Below are 23,459 nucleotides of genomic sequence, written 5' to 3'. Positions count from 1 at the left end.
GTCACGAGATACACCAAGATAGTAAAATAAAACACAGACATAAAAACTAGGACAAGAAAACAGGAAACATCTGTTTTGGTCTCTACAATGTTTTCTTGGTAGAAAACAAAAACAAAAGATAGTTCAGTAGTGACTTATATTATGTTTTAAAAGTAGCAGATGACAACTTCAGAGACGACAATCTGAAAAGTCTCTCTCTCTCTCTCTCTCTCTCTCTCTCTCTCTCTCTCTCTCTCTCTCTCTCTCTCTCTCTCTCTCTCAGGGTTTTGTTTTGCTCTGCTGCAGTAAATTATAGCATTGACTACTTTTTTTTCAAATATATATTAATATAATTATATAGTTAGTTGGAGACAAACAAAACATTTCAGATGACAACGTGGACTTTCGGGTGTAACCTGACAGTTATAGACATCGGATTTCTTTATAAACCTCATCTAACTTTATTTGACATAGGGCGCCGCGAGTTATCAGAAGGAGAGGTCGTTGACTACAAAATAGATCAGTGGATATATGAGGTCACCGGGAGCTTATGAACCTGTGAATTATTGTTTAAAGTACATCTACTGTCGACGGAGAAGTGATTGGAGGTACGGTCGTCTACGAATTCGTTATATGATACAAAATATTTATTTAAGTACAAATTTTGTTTTAAATTTTACGAGTTAATGAGGTGAATTAATGTGTACCTTTAAGCTATACAGGTATAGGTTGTTATTTATTATATAGAAATATATTCAAACTTAAGTGAAAAGACCTGCATATGTTTATAAACAATATTTTGTGTCACTAGAGACGTATATTGGACATTTCTATACCGTTTCCGATGATTTGGCTTTCATTCCCTTGCACTAGCAATACACATATATTAGGGATAGCCACTATCACTTTATATATGCATTATTTTATTAAACTTCATATTATATTCCATTTTATTATCACCTCAGTCCATTCACAAAATACTTGTCCATCACACAGTGAGGGTTATGCTAAATACGCATAAAAAAAAAACAAAAACAAAAAATAATATAACCGATCTTTCAAATTTCTAAAATAAAACAAAAAGATAAAACAAAAAAAATCTTGGTCAGTCAAAGCATTTCATATCACGTTTCCAAATGGGAATAAAAAAAAACAACGAACCCACCAGGTAATTAACGAGCATCGAATATGTCCAGCTTCATATTGCTGGAGGAAATATAAAAAAAACACCAACAAAGCTACATAATCATAGTCCAAACTCAAATTGCATCAAAGTAAGGGCAAAGGTGGCAAAAGAAATATTTACACGGAGACTTCTGAAAAAGTGCAAAGATAATAAAGATAGTGTGTTCCGGAAGAGTAAGCGTCTTTTGCTTCATCGACGAAACCCACCATGTAAACCTTGGTCAATCCAAGTAAATAATGTCATGTTCTCAAAAGAGAACCTGGTATAAAACAACGGAACCAACAGGAAAATTAACGAGCATCAAACACGTCCAGCTTCATATCGCACAAAGAAATAGAACGTTTCTCAGTGAGATCACTATGGCGACAATGAAACTTTCCCATAATTTTCTACAACCAGCGTCTTTTGAATTCTTGAGTTATGAGTTTTTACGTCTGCTGACGACTTCTAGCAAGAAAATCGTGCTAAAGGGGACAGGCCCTTGAATATCGAATCAATATTGACATGTAAACACCATAGGATGGGGATGCAGGTATATTGCTATCCAGAAACGGAAAATTCACAATAGATAGATAATTTGATCATTATGACAAGCATAGAAAAATCCCCAGAAGTAAATACTATAAGTTGTGGAAGCAGGTATGTATTACAATCAAAGAATGGCAAATTCTTAAATGCAGAATTTCACAATGAAATAACCACGATTATCATATAAATATCTTGGTAAAAAGCTGTCCCTGTCTGTTCCAACTTTGGAAAAGGTAAGTAGCTGATTAAGAAACCGTGGTGTCCTTAATTCCAGTTCTGATAAGTACAAACAAGAGTCAATAAATTTCTCGATCGTACAACTTAAATCTAGACCCGAAATTAGTTGACTTCGTATTGATATCCGAACAATTCAATTCATAAATTTGTCATATTCTCATGTTCCATATTTTGGGACATTTCTTCAGGTTGGTAACGTCACCTTCGTCAGACAACTGACCAGTGTGGAGGGTAAGATGGTAAGAAATTCAAACTGAATACAATCTAAACCCCATCTCGTATACTACGTATGTCAGCTACTATGCTCCCAACTAGCTGATGTACCTTGTGTGCGAGATCTACGCGATCACCTTCATCAGACAAATGACCAGTGTGGAGCGTACTAGCACTGACGTCCGTAGTGTGGGAGATCTACACGGTCACCGTCATCAGACAAATGACCAGTGTGGAGCGTACTAGTACGGAGGTCCGTAGTGTGGGAGATCTACACGGTCACCGTCATCAGACAAATGACCAGTGTGGAGAGCGTATTAGCACTGACGTACGTAGTGTACGATATCGTATGGGGTATAATACTGTTAAACGTTGAAAATAGTGAGTCGAGAAAACGAAAATGTCCTGAAATATTCAAAACATTAAGAATTGAATATTAAGATTTTTAAGATTTGTGCAGGTTTTGATTTACTTTATTCATAAAAGTTTTAAAGAATTATGAGGAAGGTAAGAGAATTACTACAATATCAACATATTTACATGAAACAACTTTGTCGAGAGAACATACCGGACAAAAATATTCGGTCTTCACGGTCCATCAACACGATAACGACATACAGGGTCACACGGTAGGATGAACGGTCCATCAACAATATAACGACATACAGGGTCACACGGTAGGATTAACGGTCCATAAACACAATAACGACTTACAGGATCACACGGTAGGATTAACGGTCCATTAACACGATAACAACATACAGGGTCACACGGTAGGATTAACGGTCCTTCATCACAATAAAGACATACAGGGTCACACGGTAGGATGAACGGTCCATCAACAATATAACGACATACAGGGTCACACGGTAGGATTAACGGTCCATAAACAATATAACGACATACAGGGTCATACGGTAGGATTAACGGTCCATTAACACGATAACGACATACAGGGTCACACGGTAGGATTCACGATCCATTAACACAATAACGACATACAGGGTCACACGGTAGGATTAACGGTCCATTAACACAATAACGACATACAGGGTCACACGGTAGGATTAACGGTCCATTAACACGATAACGACATACAGGGTCACACGGTAGGGTTAACGGCCCATCATCACAATAACGACATACAGGGTCACACGGTAGGATTAACGGTCCATTAACACGATAACGACATACAGGGTCACACGGTAGGATGAACGGCCCATCATCACAATAACGACATACAGGGTCACACGGTAGGATTAACGGTCCATTAACACGATAACGACATACAGGGTCACACGGTAGGGTTAACGGCCCATCATCACAATAACAACATACAGGGTCACACGGTAGGATTAACGGTCCATCAACACGATAACGACATACAGGGTCACACGGTAGGGCTAACGGCCCATCATCACAATAACGACATACAGGGTCACACGGTAGGATTAACGGTCCATTAACACGATAACGACATACAGGGTCACACGGTAGGATTAACGGCCCATCATCACAATAACAACATACAGGGTCACACGGTAGGATTAACGGTCCATCAACACGATAACGACATACAGGGTCACACGGTAGGATTCACGGTCCATTAACACAATAACGACATACAGGGTCACACGGTAGGATTAACGGTCCATTAACACGATAACGACATACAGGGTCACACGGTAGGGCTAACGGCCCATCATCACAATAACGACATACAGGGTCACACGGTAGGATTAACGGTCCATTAACACGATAACGACATACAGGGTCACACGGTAGGGTTAACGGCCCATCATCACAATAACAACATACAGGGTCACACGGTAGGATTAACGGCCCATCAACACGATAACGACATACAGGGTCACACGGTAGGATGAACGGTCCATCAACAATATAACGACATACAGGGTCACACGGTAGGATTAACGGTCCATAAACAATATAACGACATACAGGGTCATACGGTAGGATTAACGGTCCATCAACACGATAACGACATACAGGGTCACACGGTAGGATTCACGGTCCATTAACACAATAACGACATACAGGGTCACACGGTAGGATTAACGGTCCATTAACACGATAACAACATACAGGGTCACACGGTAGGGCTAACGGCCCATCATCACAATAACGACATACAGGGTCACACGGTAGGATTAACGGTCCATAAACACGATAACGACATACAGGGTCACACGGTAGGGTTAACGGCCCATCATCACAATAACAACATACAGGGTCACACGGTAGGATTAACGGCCCATCAACACGATAACGACATACAGGGTCACACGGTAGGATGAACGGTCCATCAACAATATAACGACATACAGGGTCACACGGTAGGATTAACGGTCCATAAACAATATAACGACATACAGGGTCATACGGTAGGATTAACGGTCCATCAACACGATAACGACATACAGGGTCATACGGTAGGATTAACGGTCCATCAACACGATAACGACATACAGGGTCACACCGTAGGATTAACGGTCCATCATCTCAATAACATCGTACAGGGTCACACGGTAGGATTAACGGTCCTTCAACACGATAACGACATACAGGGTCACACGGTAGGATTCACGATCTATTAACACAATAACGACATACAGGGTCACACGGTAGGATTAACGGTCCATTAACACAATAACGACATACAGGGTCACACGGTAGGATTAACGGTCCATTAACACGATAACGACATACAGGGTCACACGGTAGGGTTAACGGCCCATCATCACAATAACGACATACAGGGTCACACGGTAGGATTAACGGTCCATTAACACGATAACGACATACAGGGTCACACGGTAGGGTTAACGGCCCATCATCACAATAACAACATACAGGGTCACACGGTAGGATTAACGGCCCATCAACACGATAACGACATACAGGGTCACACGGTAGGATTCACGGTCCATCAACACGATAACAACATACAGGGTCACACGGTAGGATTAACGGTCCATTAACACGATAACGACATACAGGGTCACACGGTAGGATTAACGGCCCATCATCACAATAACGACATACAGGGTCACACGGTAGGATTAACGGTCCATTAACACGATAACGACATACAGGGTCACACGGTAGGATTAACGGTCCATTAACACAATAACGACATACAGGCTCACACGGTAGGATTCACGGTCCATTAACACGATAACAACATACAGGGTCACACGGTAGGATTAACGGTCCATAAACACAATAACGACATACAGGGTCACACCGTAGGATTAACGGTCCATTAACACGATAACGACATACAGGGTCACACGGTAGGATTAACGGTCCATTAACACGATAACAACATACAGGGTCACACGGTAGGATTAACGGTCCATAAACACAATAACGACATACAGGGTCACACGGTAGGATTAACGGTCCATCAACACAATAACGACATACAGGGTCACACGGTAGGATTCACGGTCCATTAACACGATAACGACATACAGGGTCACACGGTAGGATTAACGGTCCATTAACACGATAACGACATACAGGGTCACACGGTAGGGTTAACGGCCCATCATCACAATAACAACATACAGGGTCACACGGTAGGATTAACGGCCCATCAACACGATAACGACATACAGGGTCACACGGTAGGATTCACGGTCCATCAACACGATAACAACATACAGGGTCACACGGTAGGATTAACGGTCCATTAACACGATAACGACATACAGGGTCACACGGTAGGATTAACGGCCCATCATCACAATAACGACATACAGGGTCACACGGTAGGATTAACGGTCCATTAACACGATAACGACATACAGGGTCACACGGTAGGATTAACGGTCCATTAACACAATAACGACATACAGGCTCACACGGTAGGATTCACGGTCCATTAACACGATAACAACATACAGGGTCACACGGTAGGATTAACGGTCCATAAACACAATAACGACATACAGGGTCACACCGTAGGATTAACGGTCCATTAACACGATAACGACATACAGGGTCACACGGTAGGATTAACGGTCCATTAACACGATAACAACATACAGGGTCACACGGTAGGATTAACGGTCCATCACACGGTAGGATTAACGGTCCATCAACACAATAACGACATACAGGGTCACACGGTAGGATTCACGGTCCATTAACACGATAACGACATACAGGGTCACACGGTAGGATGAACGGTCCATCATCACAATAAAGACATACAGGGTCACACGGTAGGATTAACGGTCCATCAACACGATAACGACATACAGGGTCACACGGTAGGATTCACGGTCCATTAACACGATAACGACATACAGGGTCACACGGTAGGATTAACGGTCCATCAACACAATAACGACATACAGGGTCACACGGTAGGATTCACGGTCCATTAACACGATAACAACATACAGGGTCACACGGTAGGGTTAACGGTCCATAAACACAATAACGACATACAGGGTCACACGGTAGGATTAACGGTCCATCAACACAATAACGACATACAGGGTCACACCGTAGGATTAACGGTCCATCAACACAATAAAGACATACAGGGTCACACGGTAGGATTAACGGTCCATAAACACAATAACGACATACAGGGTCACACGGTAGGATTCACGGTCCATTAACACGATAACAACATACAGGCTCACACGGTAGGATTAACGGTCCATCAACACAATAACGACATACAGGGTCACACGGTAGGATTAACGGTCCATCAACACAATAACGACATACAGGGTCACACCGTAGGATTAACGGTCCATCATCACAATAACGACATACAGGGTCACACCGTAGGATTAAGGGTCCATCAACACAATAACGACATACAGGGTCACACGGTAGGATTAACGGTCCATCAACACAATAACGACATACAGGGTCACACGGTAGGATTAACGGTCCATCAACACAATAACAACATACAGGGTCACACGGTAGGATTAACGGTCCATCAACAATATAACGACATACAGGGTCACACGGTAGGATTAACGGTCCATTAACACAATAACGACATACAGGGTCACACGGTAGGGTTAACGGTCCATCAACACAATAACGACATACAGGGTCACACGGTAGGATTAACGGTCCATTAACACGATAACAACATACAGGGTCACACGGTAGGATTCACGGTCCATTAACACGATAACAACATACAGGCTCACACGGTAGGATTAACGGTCCATCAACACAATAACGACATACAGGGTCACACGGTAGGGTTAACGGTCCATTAACACGATAACGACATACAGGGTCACACCGTAGGATTAACGGTCCATTAACACGATAACGACATACAGGGTCACACGGTAGGGTTAACGGTCCTTCAACACGATAACGACATACAGGGTCACACGGTAGGATTAACGGTCCATCAACACAATAACGACATACAGGGTCACACGGTAGGATTAACGGTCCATCAACACAATAACAACATACAGGGTCACACGGTAGGATTAACGGTCCATCAACACAATAACGACATACAGGGTCACACGGTAGGATTAACGGTCCATCAACAATATAACGACATACAGGGTCACACGGTAGGATTAACGGTCCATCAACAATATAACGACATACAGGGTCACACGGTAGGGTTAACGGTCCATCAACACGATAACGACATACAGGGTCACACGGTAGGATTAACGGCCCATCATCACAATAACGACATACAGGGTCACACGTTAGTTTCAATGGTTCACAGCACAATAACGACATACATGACCATCAATGGTCGGTGTGGCCGAATATGATAAAACGTCCAGATGTTAATGGGTTATGTAATCAGACACGGGTTAAAGTTAAGTATGCCGGGGCCTTGACGTTTATCAGCGATAGAAAAACGGTTAGAATGGGTCATTTAGTATTACAATGAGCAAACATCTGTCATCAAGCTACGACATAGACGCCTGGCAAGTTCCATTAACGGTAAAAAGCTTGTCTGATCTTTAACCGACCCCGAGTTCTAAGTTTGCATTAGGATGTGTAATATGGCTTGGCTTTGTCACCAGAAAAGTGTTCCGCCACGTTCAACCTTTTAAAACAGTTAATTAATAACTTCTCTTTACAATGTATCTGTGACTTAAGATAATAAAAATATCTTCAATGTTGTCCCATCTGAAGAAAAGAATTTCTTTTTTTATTTACGGTGCTGTGTTATCTGAATAAAGATCAAAATGATTGAATATTCAACTTTTTAAAAATTTTCACATCGTGAAATAAACACATCCGGAAGACCAGTTCATTTAAATTTGCCAAATACTGAAAACGGATATATTCTGCCTCTATTTCCTCCTTCCAGAACTGTCATGAGGAGAAAATACCATCGCTAATGGAATATAACGAATACATAGTCTAATATCTATATGCTTTCTGAACCAGTGTCAGTATTCAAACAGAATAAACTTGGAGACTAATAAGAACTAAAAATATCGAAGGCACAATACAAATCAAACACATACTTCTAGAGACACAATGTCAAGTGTTCAAAAAGACAGCCGCCGCACATTTTTTTGCAGGGTTGGATATTTATCTTTGCCAGGAGTCTCCATGTTGTGTTGTGTAGACATTTTCAACGTTTTCGTAGTTATAGGCAAACCACAAAGATAGAATACAGCGAGTAACGCGGATGGAAGAATTATGGTCACGTGACAGGTTACTGCAGATATTATATCTGAGGCTTGAATCAGGAATATTTCGTGTGACAAAATACAGGTATATATCATTATTGGGGGTAAAATGTTTCGATATCAAAACCTTTGGTTATAAAATATCATATAAACTGCGTACAGAATATATGTACAGAAACTTCTAAACGAATGCAAAAAAATTAAAATATAGGTTAAGTTATTTGCATAAATTAAATCTTCCAAACCGTGTATAACGCAGTATATTTTGCTTGGAAACATTTACCCTTCCAGCAGCCAAAAAATCCTTCCCAAACTGGTTTTGATTGCCTTGTCCCTCAGGTCCATTATGTCCAACACCATTCCAAATCCCGGTCGGGTCGCACGGGTTCGGGACGTTAAATCCGTTCGGAATTTCATGCTGATATTGTTCAAAACAATGAATAATCCGAAACACACATGTCATTCCGAAGAGAATGTACGTAAAGCCACACATATCCAACGTGTCGCAGAGGCAAACCCTATCTTTTTATCCAATGGAAATAAGTTATTCAATAATTTCCGTGTGTGCCAAGAATCGCCAGGTGACAATTTCCACAATTTAAATCTTAACTTACTATTTGTCAGTTAGTTTGTCGTTTCACCGAATAATTTTAGAAATATGACATATTATGAATAAATCAAAGTAACGACTGTCCACTGGTGTAATTAGGAACGATACCATTCACGGTCGGAGAGCCCCGGACGTTGTGGTGGTATCCTCTGCGCATGAGCAATGATAACATCGCATAAATTACCTGGACCTTCATATACGTGGAGTATTGTTAGATTGAGGATAGAACCACTTTGCTTTTTCTAAAGGTATAAAATTCAACAAAATTCTTTCGTTGAAATATGTAATATGCAAATTTTGTAACATAAAAATGTTAATGACACGTTTCTTTAATGAATTTTAAGATAAGAATTTATGGAAGTTTTATAAACTATGTATTAGATAGGAACGGTATGGCTTCTACACGGCAATGATGGGACTACCTTAATTAGGTGGGTTTACTTCGGAGACAAAAAGGTAATTACATGTGTTGATGAATTAAAGCTAACGGCGTGACGAAGTGACAAACTGTGACTGATGATCTACACTTCTATTATATGTGAGCAGCTAAAACTCACCTGTAGAAATCATAAACAGCTCTATAACATTAAACGCCTTTCAATTCAGTTTCTCGAGAAAAGTTTAAGAATGAAGTAAAACCATTCGAATAAGCGAGTCCTGACAACAACAACGTCTGGTGTTGTGTTGAGCGAGAGTGTATGTAGAAAATGAACACTTAAATTAAATTCTCGATTTAATATATTTCACAATGAAACCAACATAATGGTTGGAGCCAAAATCAAGGTTTCATTCTAAGTGACAAACAATTTGTCTCATTCGCCACACAACAGTTACTGAATATTTGATACACGTTTGAAGCTTCATTTAACTAACTGGATACTTCTTAGCCAGATAACGCATGAATAAAAGAAATTGCTCCGCGCGGAAATTTAGTTCCTGAATACTGATATCATGTCATTTAGTACAATCAACTCTATCATAACTGAAGTCAGAATTACTCACGTGAAGAATTTTTTATATATCTCAAATTTATCTATAAAATATCCAGAAATATTTTCGCCAAATTGTACCACAGCTATCATAAAAATATACTTACAGTCGAAATACAACAAAAATGTATATTGTATCTACTTATGTTGTAAATTCCATATGTAACGTCACTCTTTCCTGAAAATCTTTGGATTTCCAGATCGAGGAATCAGTCACGTGTTTAGCTATGAACAAATGTGGATATCCTGATCGCGAAATCAGTCACGTTCTTGGCTATGTGGATATCCTGATCGCGAAATCAGTCACGTTTTTGGCTATGAACATCTGTGGATATCCTGATCGCGAAATCAGTCACGTTCTTTGTTATGTGGATATCCTGATCGCGAAATCAGTCACGTTCTTTGTTATGTGGATATCCTGATCGAGAAATCAGTCACGTTCTTTGTTATGTGGATATCCTGATCGCGAAATCAGTCACGTTCTTGGCTATGTGGATATCCTGATCGCGAAATCAGTCACGTTTTTGGCTATGAACATCTGTGGATATCCTGATCGCGAAATCAGTCACGTTCTTGTCTAAATAAATATCCTGATCGAGAAATCAGTCACATTCTTGGCTATGTGGATTTCCTGATCGCGAAATCAGTCACGTTCCTGGCTCTGTGGATATCCTGATCGAGAAATCAGTCACGTTCTTTGTTATGTGGATATCCTGATCGCGAAATCAGTCACATTCTTGGCTATGAACATCTGTGGATATCCTGATTGAGAAATCAGTCACATTCTTGGCTATGTGGATATCCTGATCGCAAAATCAGTCACGTTCTTGTCTAAATAAATATCCTGATCGAGAAATCAGTCACGTTCTTGGCTATGTGGATATCCTGATCGAGAAATCAGTCACGTTCTTGGCTATGTGAACATCCTGATCGAGAAATCAGTCACGTTCTTGGCTATGTGGATATCCTGATCGAGAAATCAGTCAAAGATAACAATTCTATCAAAAGACAAATTAAGAAGGTGATCTGAGTTGGCTATGACGGAAAGACGCCATGATCAGGTCTTCCATCGGTCAATATGTTGGCTGTGAAAACTTTAGACATATTATTTGATACTTGATAATAAATGACATATTTGATATCAATCAAATTCACACATCAGTTTACATACACTTCTAAGTGTGTAGCCTTCACATTTCAGTGTACTTATACTTCACACCTCAGTGTACAAATACTTCACATCTCAGTGTACATATACTTCACACCTCAGTGTACGTATACTTCACATCTCAGTGTACATACACCAAACACCTCAGTGTACATACACTTCACATCTCAGTGTACATATACTTCACATCTCGGTGTACATATACCTCACACCTCAGTGTACATATACTGCACATCTCAGTGTACATACACTTCACATCTCAGTGTACATACACTTCACACCTCAGTGTACATATACTTCACACCTCAGTGTACATACACTTCACATCTCAGTGTACATACACATCACATCTCTGTGTACATACACTTCACATCTCAGTGAACATATACTTCACACCTCAGTGTACATATACCTCACACCTCAGTGTACATATACTTCACACCTCAGTGTACATACACTTCACATCTCATTGTACATACACTTCACATCTCTGTGTACATACACTTCACATCTCTGTGTACATACACTTTACACCTCAGTGTACATATACTTCACATCTCATTGTACATACACTTCACATCTCGGTGTACATATACCTCACACCTCAGTGTACATACACTTCACATCTCAGTGTACATACACTTCACATCTCAGTGTACATACACTTCATATTTCAGTGTACATACACTTCACATCTCAGTGTACATACACTTCACATCTCACATACACTTCACATCTCAGTTTATATATGCTTCACATAGAGTACACACTTCACATCTCAGTGTACATACACTTCACACCTCAGTGTACATATACTTCATACCTCAGTGTACATACACTTCACATCTCAGTGTACATACACTAAACACCTCAGTGTACATACACTAAACACCTCAGTGTACATACACTTCACATATCAGTGTACATATACTTCACATCTCAGTTACATACACTAAACACCTCAGTGTACATACACTTCACACCTCAGTTTACATATTCGTCACATCTCAGTTACATATACTTCACATCTCAGTGTACATATACTTCACATCTCGGTGTACATATACCTCACACCTCAGTGTACATATACTGCACATCTCAGTGTACATACACTTCACATCTCAGTGTACATACACTTCACACCTCAGTGTACATATACTTCACACCTCAGTGTACATACACTTCACATCTCAGTGTACATACACTTCACATCTCAGTGTACATACACTTCACACCTCAGTGTACATACACTTCACATCTCATTGTACATACACTTCACATCTCTGTGTACATACACTTCACATCTCTGTGTACATACACTTTACACCTCAGTGTACATATACTTCACATCTCATTGTACATACACTTCACATCTCGGTGTACATATACCTCACACCTCAGTGTACATACACTTCACATCTCAGTGTACATACACTTCACATCTCAGTGTACATACACTTCATATTTCAGTGTACATACACTTCACATCTCAGTGTACATACACTTCACATCTCATTGTACATACACTTCACATCTCAGTTTATATATGCTTCACACCTCAGAGTACATACACTTCACATCTCAGTGTACATACACTTCACATCTCTGTGTACATACACTTCACACATCAGTGTACATATACTTCACATCTCTTTGTACATATACTTCATACCTCAGTGTACATACACTTCACATCTCAGTGTACATACACTAAACACCTCAGTGTACATACACTAAACACCTCAGTGTACATACACTTCACATACATTCACATCTCTTTCAGTTTACATATACATCTCATACATATACTTCACATCTCAGTGTACATACACTTCACACCTCAGTCTACATATACTTCACATCTCAGTGTACATATACTTCACACCTCAGTGTACATATACTTCACACCTCAGTGTACATATACTTCACACCTCAGTTTACATATACTTCACATCTCAGTGTACATATACTTCACACCTCAGTGTACATACACTTCACACCTCAGTGTACATATACTTCACATCTCAGTGTACATACACTTCACACCTCAGTGTACATATACTTCACATCTCAGTGTACATATACTTCACACCTCAGTTTACATATACTTCACACCTCAGTGTACATACACTTCACACCTCAGTGTGCATATACTTCACCGATGATTTGTTTGATGAAGGTGACAGAGTGTAGTCAGGAATACACGTATACATATACACATGACATAGTGACTGTAACTTTAACACTGGCGGTGCTAGTTACAAAAGGTTTAATAATTCAATGAATTATTACAGTGATATCGTGGTAGGTGTAAACAGACTTTATATCACTAGATGCGGTTTTAAGTATACCTAATATACATTTACATATTGTTGCACAAGGAAGGACACATAAACGTCCATGAACATGCATAAAGACGAAAAATAATTGAGAAAATTACATCATCATTATAATACACTGCACAAAGGTTAAAACACAAGGGAATGATACGTTATTGTGTGTATAGAAATATATACAAGGCTTAAGGAGACAAGTAAATGTTTCTTATTTACAATATTTAATGGATTTTATTTTTACTCTTATTGGGGAGAGAATAAAAAAAAGCACAAAGGAAATACTTCAAAACGATTTCATATATCAAAGACAAAAAGAAATTATACTTCAAAACATTTTTAAACGGGATACTTCCAAAAACAAATGAAATTAGAAGAGACATTTGGTCCGTTCCATACTTTCCGGGAATTTTTTTTTTCTTTTATATTATTGGTTAGCTCATGGAAATCAAGACAACCGTCACAATGATAGACTGGTATTTAAAAAAAAACACCTCAAGAATAAATTTATTGTAGCAATGTTTGCAGATAGAAACGAATGGATATCGAAGGTTTGAGCAATATAAAGAGAGAGGAAGATATTTGATTTTTACTGTCGTTATAACGATATATGGAGAAATATTCTATTTCTTTGTCTGACATAAAGCTGGAAGAGTTTGACGCTAGTTAGTTTGTCTGTTGGTTCCGATGTTGTATACATTGTTCCCATTTGAGAACGTGACATTACTTACTTGGATTGACCAAATTAACATGGCGGTGGTCGTCCATGAAGCAGAAGACGCTTACTCTTCTGGAACACCGGTCTTAATATCTTTGTACTTTTTCATAAATCTCCGTTTAAATATTTCTATAGTTCATATTCTAACCCAACTTTTTTAAACTTGTGTTTGGATTATGATTATGTTGACTTGTTGGTATTTTCTTGTTGTTTTCCCTAGTTTTATCAAACATAAGTCTAGATTATGATTCTGTTTGCAAGTTGGTTATTTACTGTTGTTTTGTAAACTGCATTAATTTTTTAGCGTCATCTTCATTAAACTCCACACACTTTCAACCATGAAAAACTCACCTAGCCAGTCCACAGCTGCTACCGAAGGCTACTATGGACGATAGGTATTGGACCACTTCAGAATCCTACCGTTTGGGTACTTTATATCATCCGAAAGCATTTCTGGGACCAATCTTGCGCATACCTTGGAAGTGTGTAATTTCTCTTAAAGTTAACCGTTTATGAATCCATATGAAAAGTCTGTTCTTTCTACTCACTCATAAAGTGTATTACTGCGGTTTTCGTTTGCTGACCGATTGAACAATGTCAGCGTTTTCTAGGCTAATACTGGTTGATGGTCGTCTTCTATACGCTCTCAGCCACGCCCAAATTCCTTCACCCGGCGTCTGATAGTTGGAGATGAGAAGTGTATCAGCCTGTGATTGGCCAGTTTCTTTTCTCTTGGAACCAGTTAAATAGCTTCACTTGCGCCTTCAATTTTGTAATGTTCCAAGGGTGTAGAGAGCGAAAGTGAAGGTGAGCCCTGGAGTATCGTGGATGTTTAAGGATTTGATAGGAGATTTTGATATATCACGATCGTAGAAGTGTCTTGTTGTTTTACTGACACGACTCTCACTTTGATGACAAATCAATTTCTAGAACTTTGTAGTGATATCATCGTAGATAAAGAAGAACATTTCTATAGATATAAATATTTGATATTTTCCGAGTTCGGCTCTCTTGTTTTCCTTAAACTCGCAGCAGATGGCGCGACATCTCATGACGTCTTCTATGACGTCAAAAATTACGGAAAGTGCGGAACAGACACCTTTACAAAATTCTTATTAACCATAACCATTAACCAATTGAATCTACATTTCAAAGTTCCGTTATTTAACAGTCAACAAAGTTTTTTAACCAAAATGATAACTCTGCAAAAATGCTATGAATAATTAACCAGGAAATAGATAATTAATGTAAATTCTTTTATGAAGTATTTAAAATGAGTCTTGAAACCTATGTATATCTAACATGTAAGTTGTCCATATAAATTGACTATAACTGTTTCGTAAGAACTGGATTTATACGCTACCTTGGTAAGAAAGGAATCTTAGGTCGATTGAAATTTTCTATTTTCTTCACGTGTCAGGATTAGCGTTAATAGATCTTCGACATATAAAAGCTGTGTAAATAATGGGCTTTAACTCCCATAAAGAAAAAAATCGATGTACGACAGACACATGTCTTTTGTACGAGAAGTAACTGTACATCTTAGGGGAAGGACACTGTGTACTGTGTACAAAAAAGATTTGTACTGTGTACGAGAGAGATGTGTAGTGTGTACGAGAGAGATGTGTAATGTGTACGAGAGGGATGTGTACTGTGTACGAGAGGGATGTGTACTGTGTACAAGAGAGATGTGTAATGTGTACGAGAGGTATGTGTACCGTGTTTGAGAGGGATCTGTCCTGTGTACGAGAGTGTATTGTGTATGAGAGATTGTATTGTGTACGAGAGAGTGTATTGTGTATGAGAGTGATCAATCCTGTATACGAGAGAGTGTATTGTGTATGAGAGATTGTATTGTGTACGAGAGAGTGTATTGTGTATGAGAGTGATCTGTCCTGTCTACGATAGAGTGTATTGTGTATGAGATGGATCTGTCCTGTGTACGAGAGAGTGTATTGTGTACGAGATGGACCTGTTTTGTGTACGAGAGAGTGTATTGTGTACGAGAGAGTGTATTGTGTATGATAGGGATCTGTCCTGTGTACGAGAGAGTGTATTGTGTATGAGAGAGTGCATTGTGTACGAGAGAGTGTATTGTGTATGAGAGAGTGTATTGTGTACGAGAGAGTGTATTATGTACGAGAGAGTGTATTGTGTAAGAGAGAGTGTATTGTGTACGAGACAGTGTATTGTGCATGAGATGGACATGTCCTGTGTACGAGAGAGTGTATTGTGTATGAGAGAGTGTATTGTGTATGATAGGGATCTGTCCTGTGTACGAGAGAGTGTATTGTGTACGAGAGAGTGTATTGTGTACGAGAGAGTGTATTGTGTATGAGAGAGTGTATTGTGTACGAGAGAGTGTATTATGTACGAGAGAGTGTATTGTGTACGAGAGAGTGTATTATGTACGAGAGAGTGTATTGTGTATGAGAGAGTGTATTATGTACGAGATGAATCTGTCCTGTGTACGAGAGAGTGTATTGTGTACGAGAGAGTGTATTGTGTACGAGACAGTGTATTGTGTACGTGAAAGTTTATTATATACGAGAGAGTGTATTGTGTATGAGAGAGTGTATTGTGTATGAGATGGATCTGTCCTGTGTACGAGTGAGTTTATTGTGTTTGAGAGGGATCTGTCCCGTGTACGAGAGAGTGTATCGTGTATGAGATGGATCTGTCCTTTGTACTAGAGAGTGTATTGAGTATGAGAGGGATCTGTCCTGTGTATGAGAGGGTGTATTGTGTATAAGATGGATCCGGCCTGTGTACGAGAGAGTGTATTGTGTACGAGAGAGTGTATTGTGAACGTGAAAGTGTATTATGTACGAGAAAGTGTATTGTGTACGAGATGAATCTGTCCTTTGTACTAGAGAGTGTATTGAGTATGAGAGGGATCTGTCCTGTGTACGAGAGAGTGTATTGTGTTTGTGAGGGATCTGTCCTGTGTACGTGAGAGTGTATTGTGTTTGAGATGGATAAGTTCTGTGTACGAGAGAGTGTATTGTGTATGAGATGGATCTGCCTGTGTACGAGAGAGTGTATTGTGCATGAGATGGATCCCTCCTGGGTACGAGAGAGTGTATTGTGTATGAGACGAATCTGTCCTGTGTACGAGAGAGTGTATTGTGTCCGAGAGTTTATTGTGTATGAGATGGACCTGTCCTGTGTACGTGAAAGTGAATTATGTACGAGAGAGTGTATTGTATATGAGAGAGTGTATTGTGTACGAGAGAGTGTATTTTGTATAAGATTGATCTGGCCTGTGTACGAGAGAGTGTATTGTGTACGAGATGGATCTGTCCTGTGTACGAGAGAGTGTATTGTGTACGAGAGAGTGTATTGTGTATAAGATTGATCTGGCCTGTGTACGAGAGAGTGTATTGTGTACGAGATGGATCTGTCCTGTGTACGAGAGAGTGTATTGTGTATGAGATGGATCTGCCTGTGTACGAGAGAGTGTATTGTGCATGAGATGGATCCCTCCTGGGTACGAGAGAGTGTATTGTGTATGAGACGAATCTTTCCTGTGTACGAGAAAGTGTATTGTGTCCGAGAGTTTATTGTGTATGAGATGGACCTGTCCTGTGTACGTGAAAGTGAATTATGTACGAGAGAGTGTATTGTATATGAGAGAGTGTATTGTGTACGAGAGAGTGTATTGTGTATAAGATTGATCTGGCCTGTGTACGAGAGAGTGTATTGTGTACGAGAAAGTGTATTGTGTACGTGAAAGTGTATTATGTCCGAAAGAGTGTATTGTGTATGGGATGGATCTCTCTTGTGTATGAGAGAGTGTATTGTGTATAAGAGGGATCTGTCCTGTGTACGAATGAGTGTGTTGTGTTTGAGAGGGATCTGTCCTGTGTACGAGAGAGTGTATTGTGTATGAGATGGATCTGTCCTGTGTAAGAAAGAGTGTATTGTGTATAAGATGAATTTGTCCTGTGTACGAAAGAGTGTATTGTGTATGAGATGGATGTAACGTAACTCTGAGCGGGATTGTTGACATTCACACGAGAAGACAGACTACAATATTCACAAGATTTATTTACAGTTTTCCTACAATAATATTTCCGGACATTTATTTACAAACATGATCCTCACTTTGTTAGTCATATCACCACATACGCATTTCACTCTCATGCATACATAATTACATACTCATAAATGACTACCAAACTACAACAACACTAAGTAACCTAAAGGTCACTGTCAGGCCACCGTAGAGTACTCCACAACGTCGCTGTCGTCCGACGTCAACCAATTGTTCCAGATATAAGTAACTGTCACAGCCAAGCAATATTCCCAGAATCCTTGAGTACACCTGGTCGTAAGAACATAGACCACACATCCAAAGCCAAGTAACAGGTATCAACAGATCATCACAATCGACCCCAGAGAAGACATCATGTGGAACTGTGTTCCCACGTCGGCGATGACGTTCCCAGGACGCTGACGCCATACATCTCTATACAAATAATTGACGTCGTCGATTCATATCACGAGACAAATGGATACATCATATACCATACAGTATATCCAATCCTTCCATATTACTAAGGGTGAAGTTCAAGGCACATATACGCTGGGTATTTGGTACTGACCAATTCTTGACCCCGCTCAGGGCTTCCATACACACAACGAGTGGGTTTTCAGTGTCAGCTATCGCTACGGTGTTGGCCCAACAAGCTACAACAATATAGGAATTGTAATTTACCCTTATTGTATAATAAACTATTTTAATATTACTTATTATTACCAACCACACATTAAATACATATACAACTCTAGTGAAATTCGTTAACATACACGCTTTTAATAAACAAAGAACTGCACGAGCGCCAGTAGTACCCGGTCACCCATAACAATAGCGGTGGCATTTAACGATCCTTTCAAACTCAAAATCTCATTCAAACAGACAAAAACCTATCCAAATACTAGTGATAAGGTTATGAGGTGATATTTGGATGAATCACATTAAAAATACTCACCCCAATCTGTATTTTAGGCGTCGTAGTGAGCCACGTCTTACCACCCGCTAAGCGTGCTTATTTATCTGTATTATTCTCACCTGTCGCACCTGCGCACGTACGCCCCGTGCAGCTCGACGGGTAAGAAAAGGCGCGCTAATTTGAAACTCCAGGGCTAACATAAATCATTTATCGGCATAAAATAATGATTTACTATATATACATAGAAACGGCATGTGACAAAGGATCTGTCCTGTGTACGAGAGAGTGCATTGCGTATGAGAGGGATCTTTCCTGTGTACGAGAGAGTGTATTCTGTATGAAAGGGATATGTCCTGTGTACGAGAGAGTGTATTTTGTATGAGAGGGATATGTCCTGTGTACGAGATAGTGTATTGCGTACGGGAGATTGTATTGTGTATGAGAGTAATCTGTCCTGTGTACGAGACAGTGTATTGTGTACGAGATGGACCTGTCCTTTATACGGGAGAGTGTAATATGTATGAGATTGATCTAGCCTGTGTACAAGAATGTGTATTGTGTACTAGAGAGTGTATTGTGTATAAAAGGGACCTATCCTGTGTACGAGAGAGTGTATTGTGTATGACAGAGTGTATTGTATAAGAGAGAGTGTATTGTGTATGACAGAGTGTATTGTATAAGAGAGAGTGTATTGTGTATGAACGAGTGCATTGTGTATTAGATGGATATGTCCTGTGTACGAGAGAGTGTATTGTGTACGAGAGAGTGTACTGTGTATGAGAGGGATATGTCCTGTGTACGAGAGAGTGTATTGTGTATGAGATGGACCTGTCCTGTGTACGAGAGAGTGTATTGTGTATCAGATGGATCTGTCCGTTGTACGAGAGAGTGTATTGTGTATGAGAGGGATATGTCCTGTGTACGAGAGAGTTGTCCTGTGTACGAGAGAGTGTACTGTGTATGAGAGAGTGTACTGTGTATGAGAGGGATATGTCCTGTGTACGAGAGAGTGTATTGTGTATGAGATGGATCTGTCCTGTGTACGAGGGAGTGTATTGTGTACGAGAGAGTGTAATATATATGAGATGGATCTGTCCTGTGTACAAGAGAGTGTATTGTGTATAGGATGGATTTGTCCTGTGTACGAAAGAGTGTATTGTGTATGAGATAGACATGTTTTGTGTACGAGAGAGTGTACTGTGTATGAGAGGGATCTGTCCTGTGTACGAGAGAGTGTATTGTGTATGAGAGAGGGTATTGTGTATGAGATGGACCTGTCCTGTGTACGAGTGAATGTATTGTGTATGAGAGGGATCTGTCCTGTGTACGAGAGAGTGTATTGTGTATGAGAGAGTGTAATATATATGAGATGGATCTGTCCTGTGTACAAGAGAGTGTATTGTGTATAGGATGGATTTGTCCTGTGTACGAAAGAGTGTATTGAGTATGAGAGGGATCTGTCCTGTGTACGAGAGAGTGTATTGTGTATAAGAGGGATCTGTCCCGTGTACGAGTGAGTGTATTGTTTATGAGAGAGTGTATTGTGTATGAGAGGGATCTGTCCTGTGTACGAGAGAGTGTATTGTGTATGAGATGGACCTGTCCTGTGTACGAGAGAGTGTATTGTGTATGAGATAGACCTGTTATGTGTACGAGAGAGTGTATTGTGTATGAGATAGACCTGTTCTGTGTACGAGATAGTGTATTGTGTACGAGAGAGTGTATTTTGTATGAGGTGGATATGTCATTTGTACGAGAGAGAGTATTGTGTATGAGATAGACCTGTCCTGTGTACGAGAGAGTGTATTGTGTATGAGAGAGTGTATTGTGTATGAGAGAGTGTATTGTGTATGAAAGAGTGTATGGTGTATGAGATGGATATGTGATGTGTATAAGAGAGTGTATTGTGTATGAGATAGACCTGTTCTGTGTACGAGAGAGTGTATTGTGTATGAGATAGACCTGTTCTGTGTACGAGAGAGTGTATTGTGTATGAGAGGGATCTGTCCTGTGTACGAGAGAGTGTATTGTGTATAAGAGGGATCTGTCCTGTATACCAGAGAGTGTATTGTGTAAGAGAGAGTGTATTGTATATGAGATGGATCTTTCCTGTGTACGAGAGATTGTATTGTATATGAGATGAATCTTTCCTTTGTACGAGAGATTTTATTGTGTATGAGATGGATCTTTCCTGTGTACGAGAGATTGTATTGTGTATGAGAGGGATCTTTCCTGTCTACGAGAGAGTGTATTGTGTATGAGAGGGATTTGTCCTGTGTACCAGAGAGTGTATTGTGTACCAGAGAGTGTATTGTATATGAGATGGATCTTTCCTGTGTACGAGAGATTGTAATGTATATGAGATGAATCTTTCCTTTCTACGAGAGATTTATTGTGTATGATAGAGATTTGTCCTGTATACCAGAGAGTGTATTGTGTAAGAGAGAGTGTATTGTATATGAGATGGATCTTTCCTGTGTACGAGAGATTGTATTGTATATGAGATGAATCTTTCCTGTGTACGAGAGAGTTTGTTGTGTATGAGATGGATCTTTCCTGTGTACGAGAGAGTGTATTGTGTATGAGATAGACCAGTTCTGTGTACTAGAGAGTTGATTGTGTATGGGAGGGATCTGTCCTGTGTACGAGAGAGTGTATTGTGTATGAGATGGATCTTTCCTGTGTACGAGGGATTGTATTTTGTATGAGAGGGATATGTCCTGTGTACCAGAGAGTGTATTGTGTATGAGATGGATCTGTCATGTGTACGAAAGAGTTGATTGTGTATGAGATTGATCTTTCCTGTGTACAAGAGGATGTATTGTGTACGAGAGAGTGTATTGTATAGGAGATGGATCTTTCCTGTGTACGAGAGATTGTATTGTGTATGAGAGGGATCTGTCCTGTCTACGGGAGAGTGTATTGTGTACGAGATGGACATGTCTTGTGTACGAGAGAGTCTATTGTCTACAAGAGAGTGTATTGCGCATGAGATAGACCTGTCCTGTGTACGAGAGAGTGTATTGTGTACGAGAGAGTGTATTGTGTACGAGAGAGTGTATTGTATAGGAGATGGATCTGTCCTGTGTATGAATGAGTGTATTGTGTATAAAAGGGGTTGGTCCTGTCTACGGGAGAGTGTATTGTGCACGAGATGGACATGTCATGTGTACGAGAGAGTGTATTGTGTATGACATAAATCTGTCCTGTGTACGACAGAGTGTATTTTATATGAGATGGACCTGTTCTGTGAACGAGAGAGTGTATTGTATACGAGATGAACCTGTCCTGTGTACCAGTGAGTGAATTGTGTATGATATGGATATGTCCTGTGTACGAGTAAGTGTATTGTGTTTGAGAGGGATCTGTCCTGTGTACGAGAGAGTGTATTGTGTTTGAGAGGGATCTGTCCTGTGTACGAGAGACTGTATTGTGTATGAGAGAGGGTATTGTGTATGAGAGAATGTATTTATTGCCAGAGAGTGTATTTTGTACGAGAGATTGTATTGTGTATGAGATGGATCTGTCATGTGTACGAAAGAGTTGATTGTGTATGAGATCGACCTGTCCTGTGTACGAGATAGTGTATTGTGTACGAGATAGTGTATTTTGTGTAAGATGGATCTGTCCTGTGTAGGAGAGAGAGTATTGTGTGTAAGAGAGTGTATAATGTATGAGAGGATATTGTGTACTGTGTATTGTGTATGAGATGGACCTGTCCTGTGTACGAGAGAGTGTATTGTGTATGAGAAAGTGTATGGTGTATGAGATGGATATGTCCTGTGTACGAGTGAGTGTATTGTGTTTGAGAGGGATCTGTCCTATGTACGAGAGAGTGTATTGTTTATGAGAGAGTG

At 39.9% G+C, this 23,459-nt stretch overlaps 1 protein-coding gene across 1 annotated transcript in view; it reads right to left on the bottom strand.

The window, feature by feature from the left end:
* Positions 1–9,322, bottom strand: part of LOC132550281 (DBH-like monooxygenase protein 1) — a 32,186-nt gene extending 22,864 nt beyond the window's left edge. Inside the window, exon 1 of the mRNA XM_060214328.1 lies at positions 9,113–9,322. Coding sequence (XP_060070311.1) covers positions 9,113–9,322 — 210 coding nt within the window. The remainder of the gene's footprint in view (positions 1–9,112) is intronic.
* Between the last annotated feature and the right edge of the window lie 14,137 nt (positions 9,323–23,459).

The sequence above is a fragment of the Ylistrum balloti genome, unplaced genomic scaffold, assembly GCF_031769215.1.
Source record: "Ylistrum balloti isolate Yb309-2 unplaced genomic scaffold, AGI_CSIRO_Ybal_v1 Utg370116, whole genome shotgun sequence".
In the NCBI taxonomy this organism is placed as follows: domain Eukaryota; kingdom Metazoa; phylum Mollusca; class Bivalvia; order Pectinida; family Pectinidae; genus Ylistrum; species Ylistrum balloti.
Note: the sequence above shows the minus strand (reverse complement) of the source record. Positions and strands in the feature narration are given on the sequence as shown.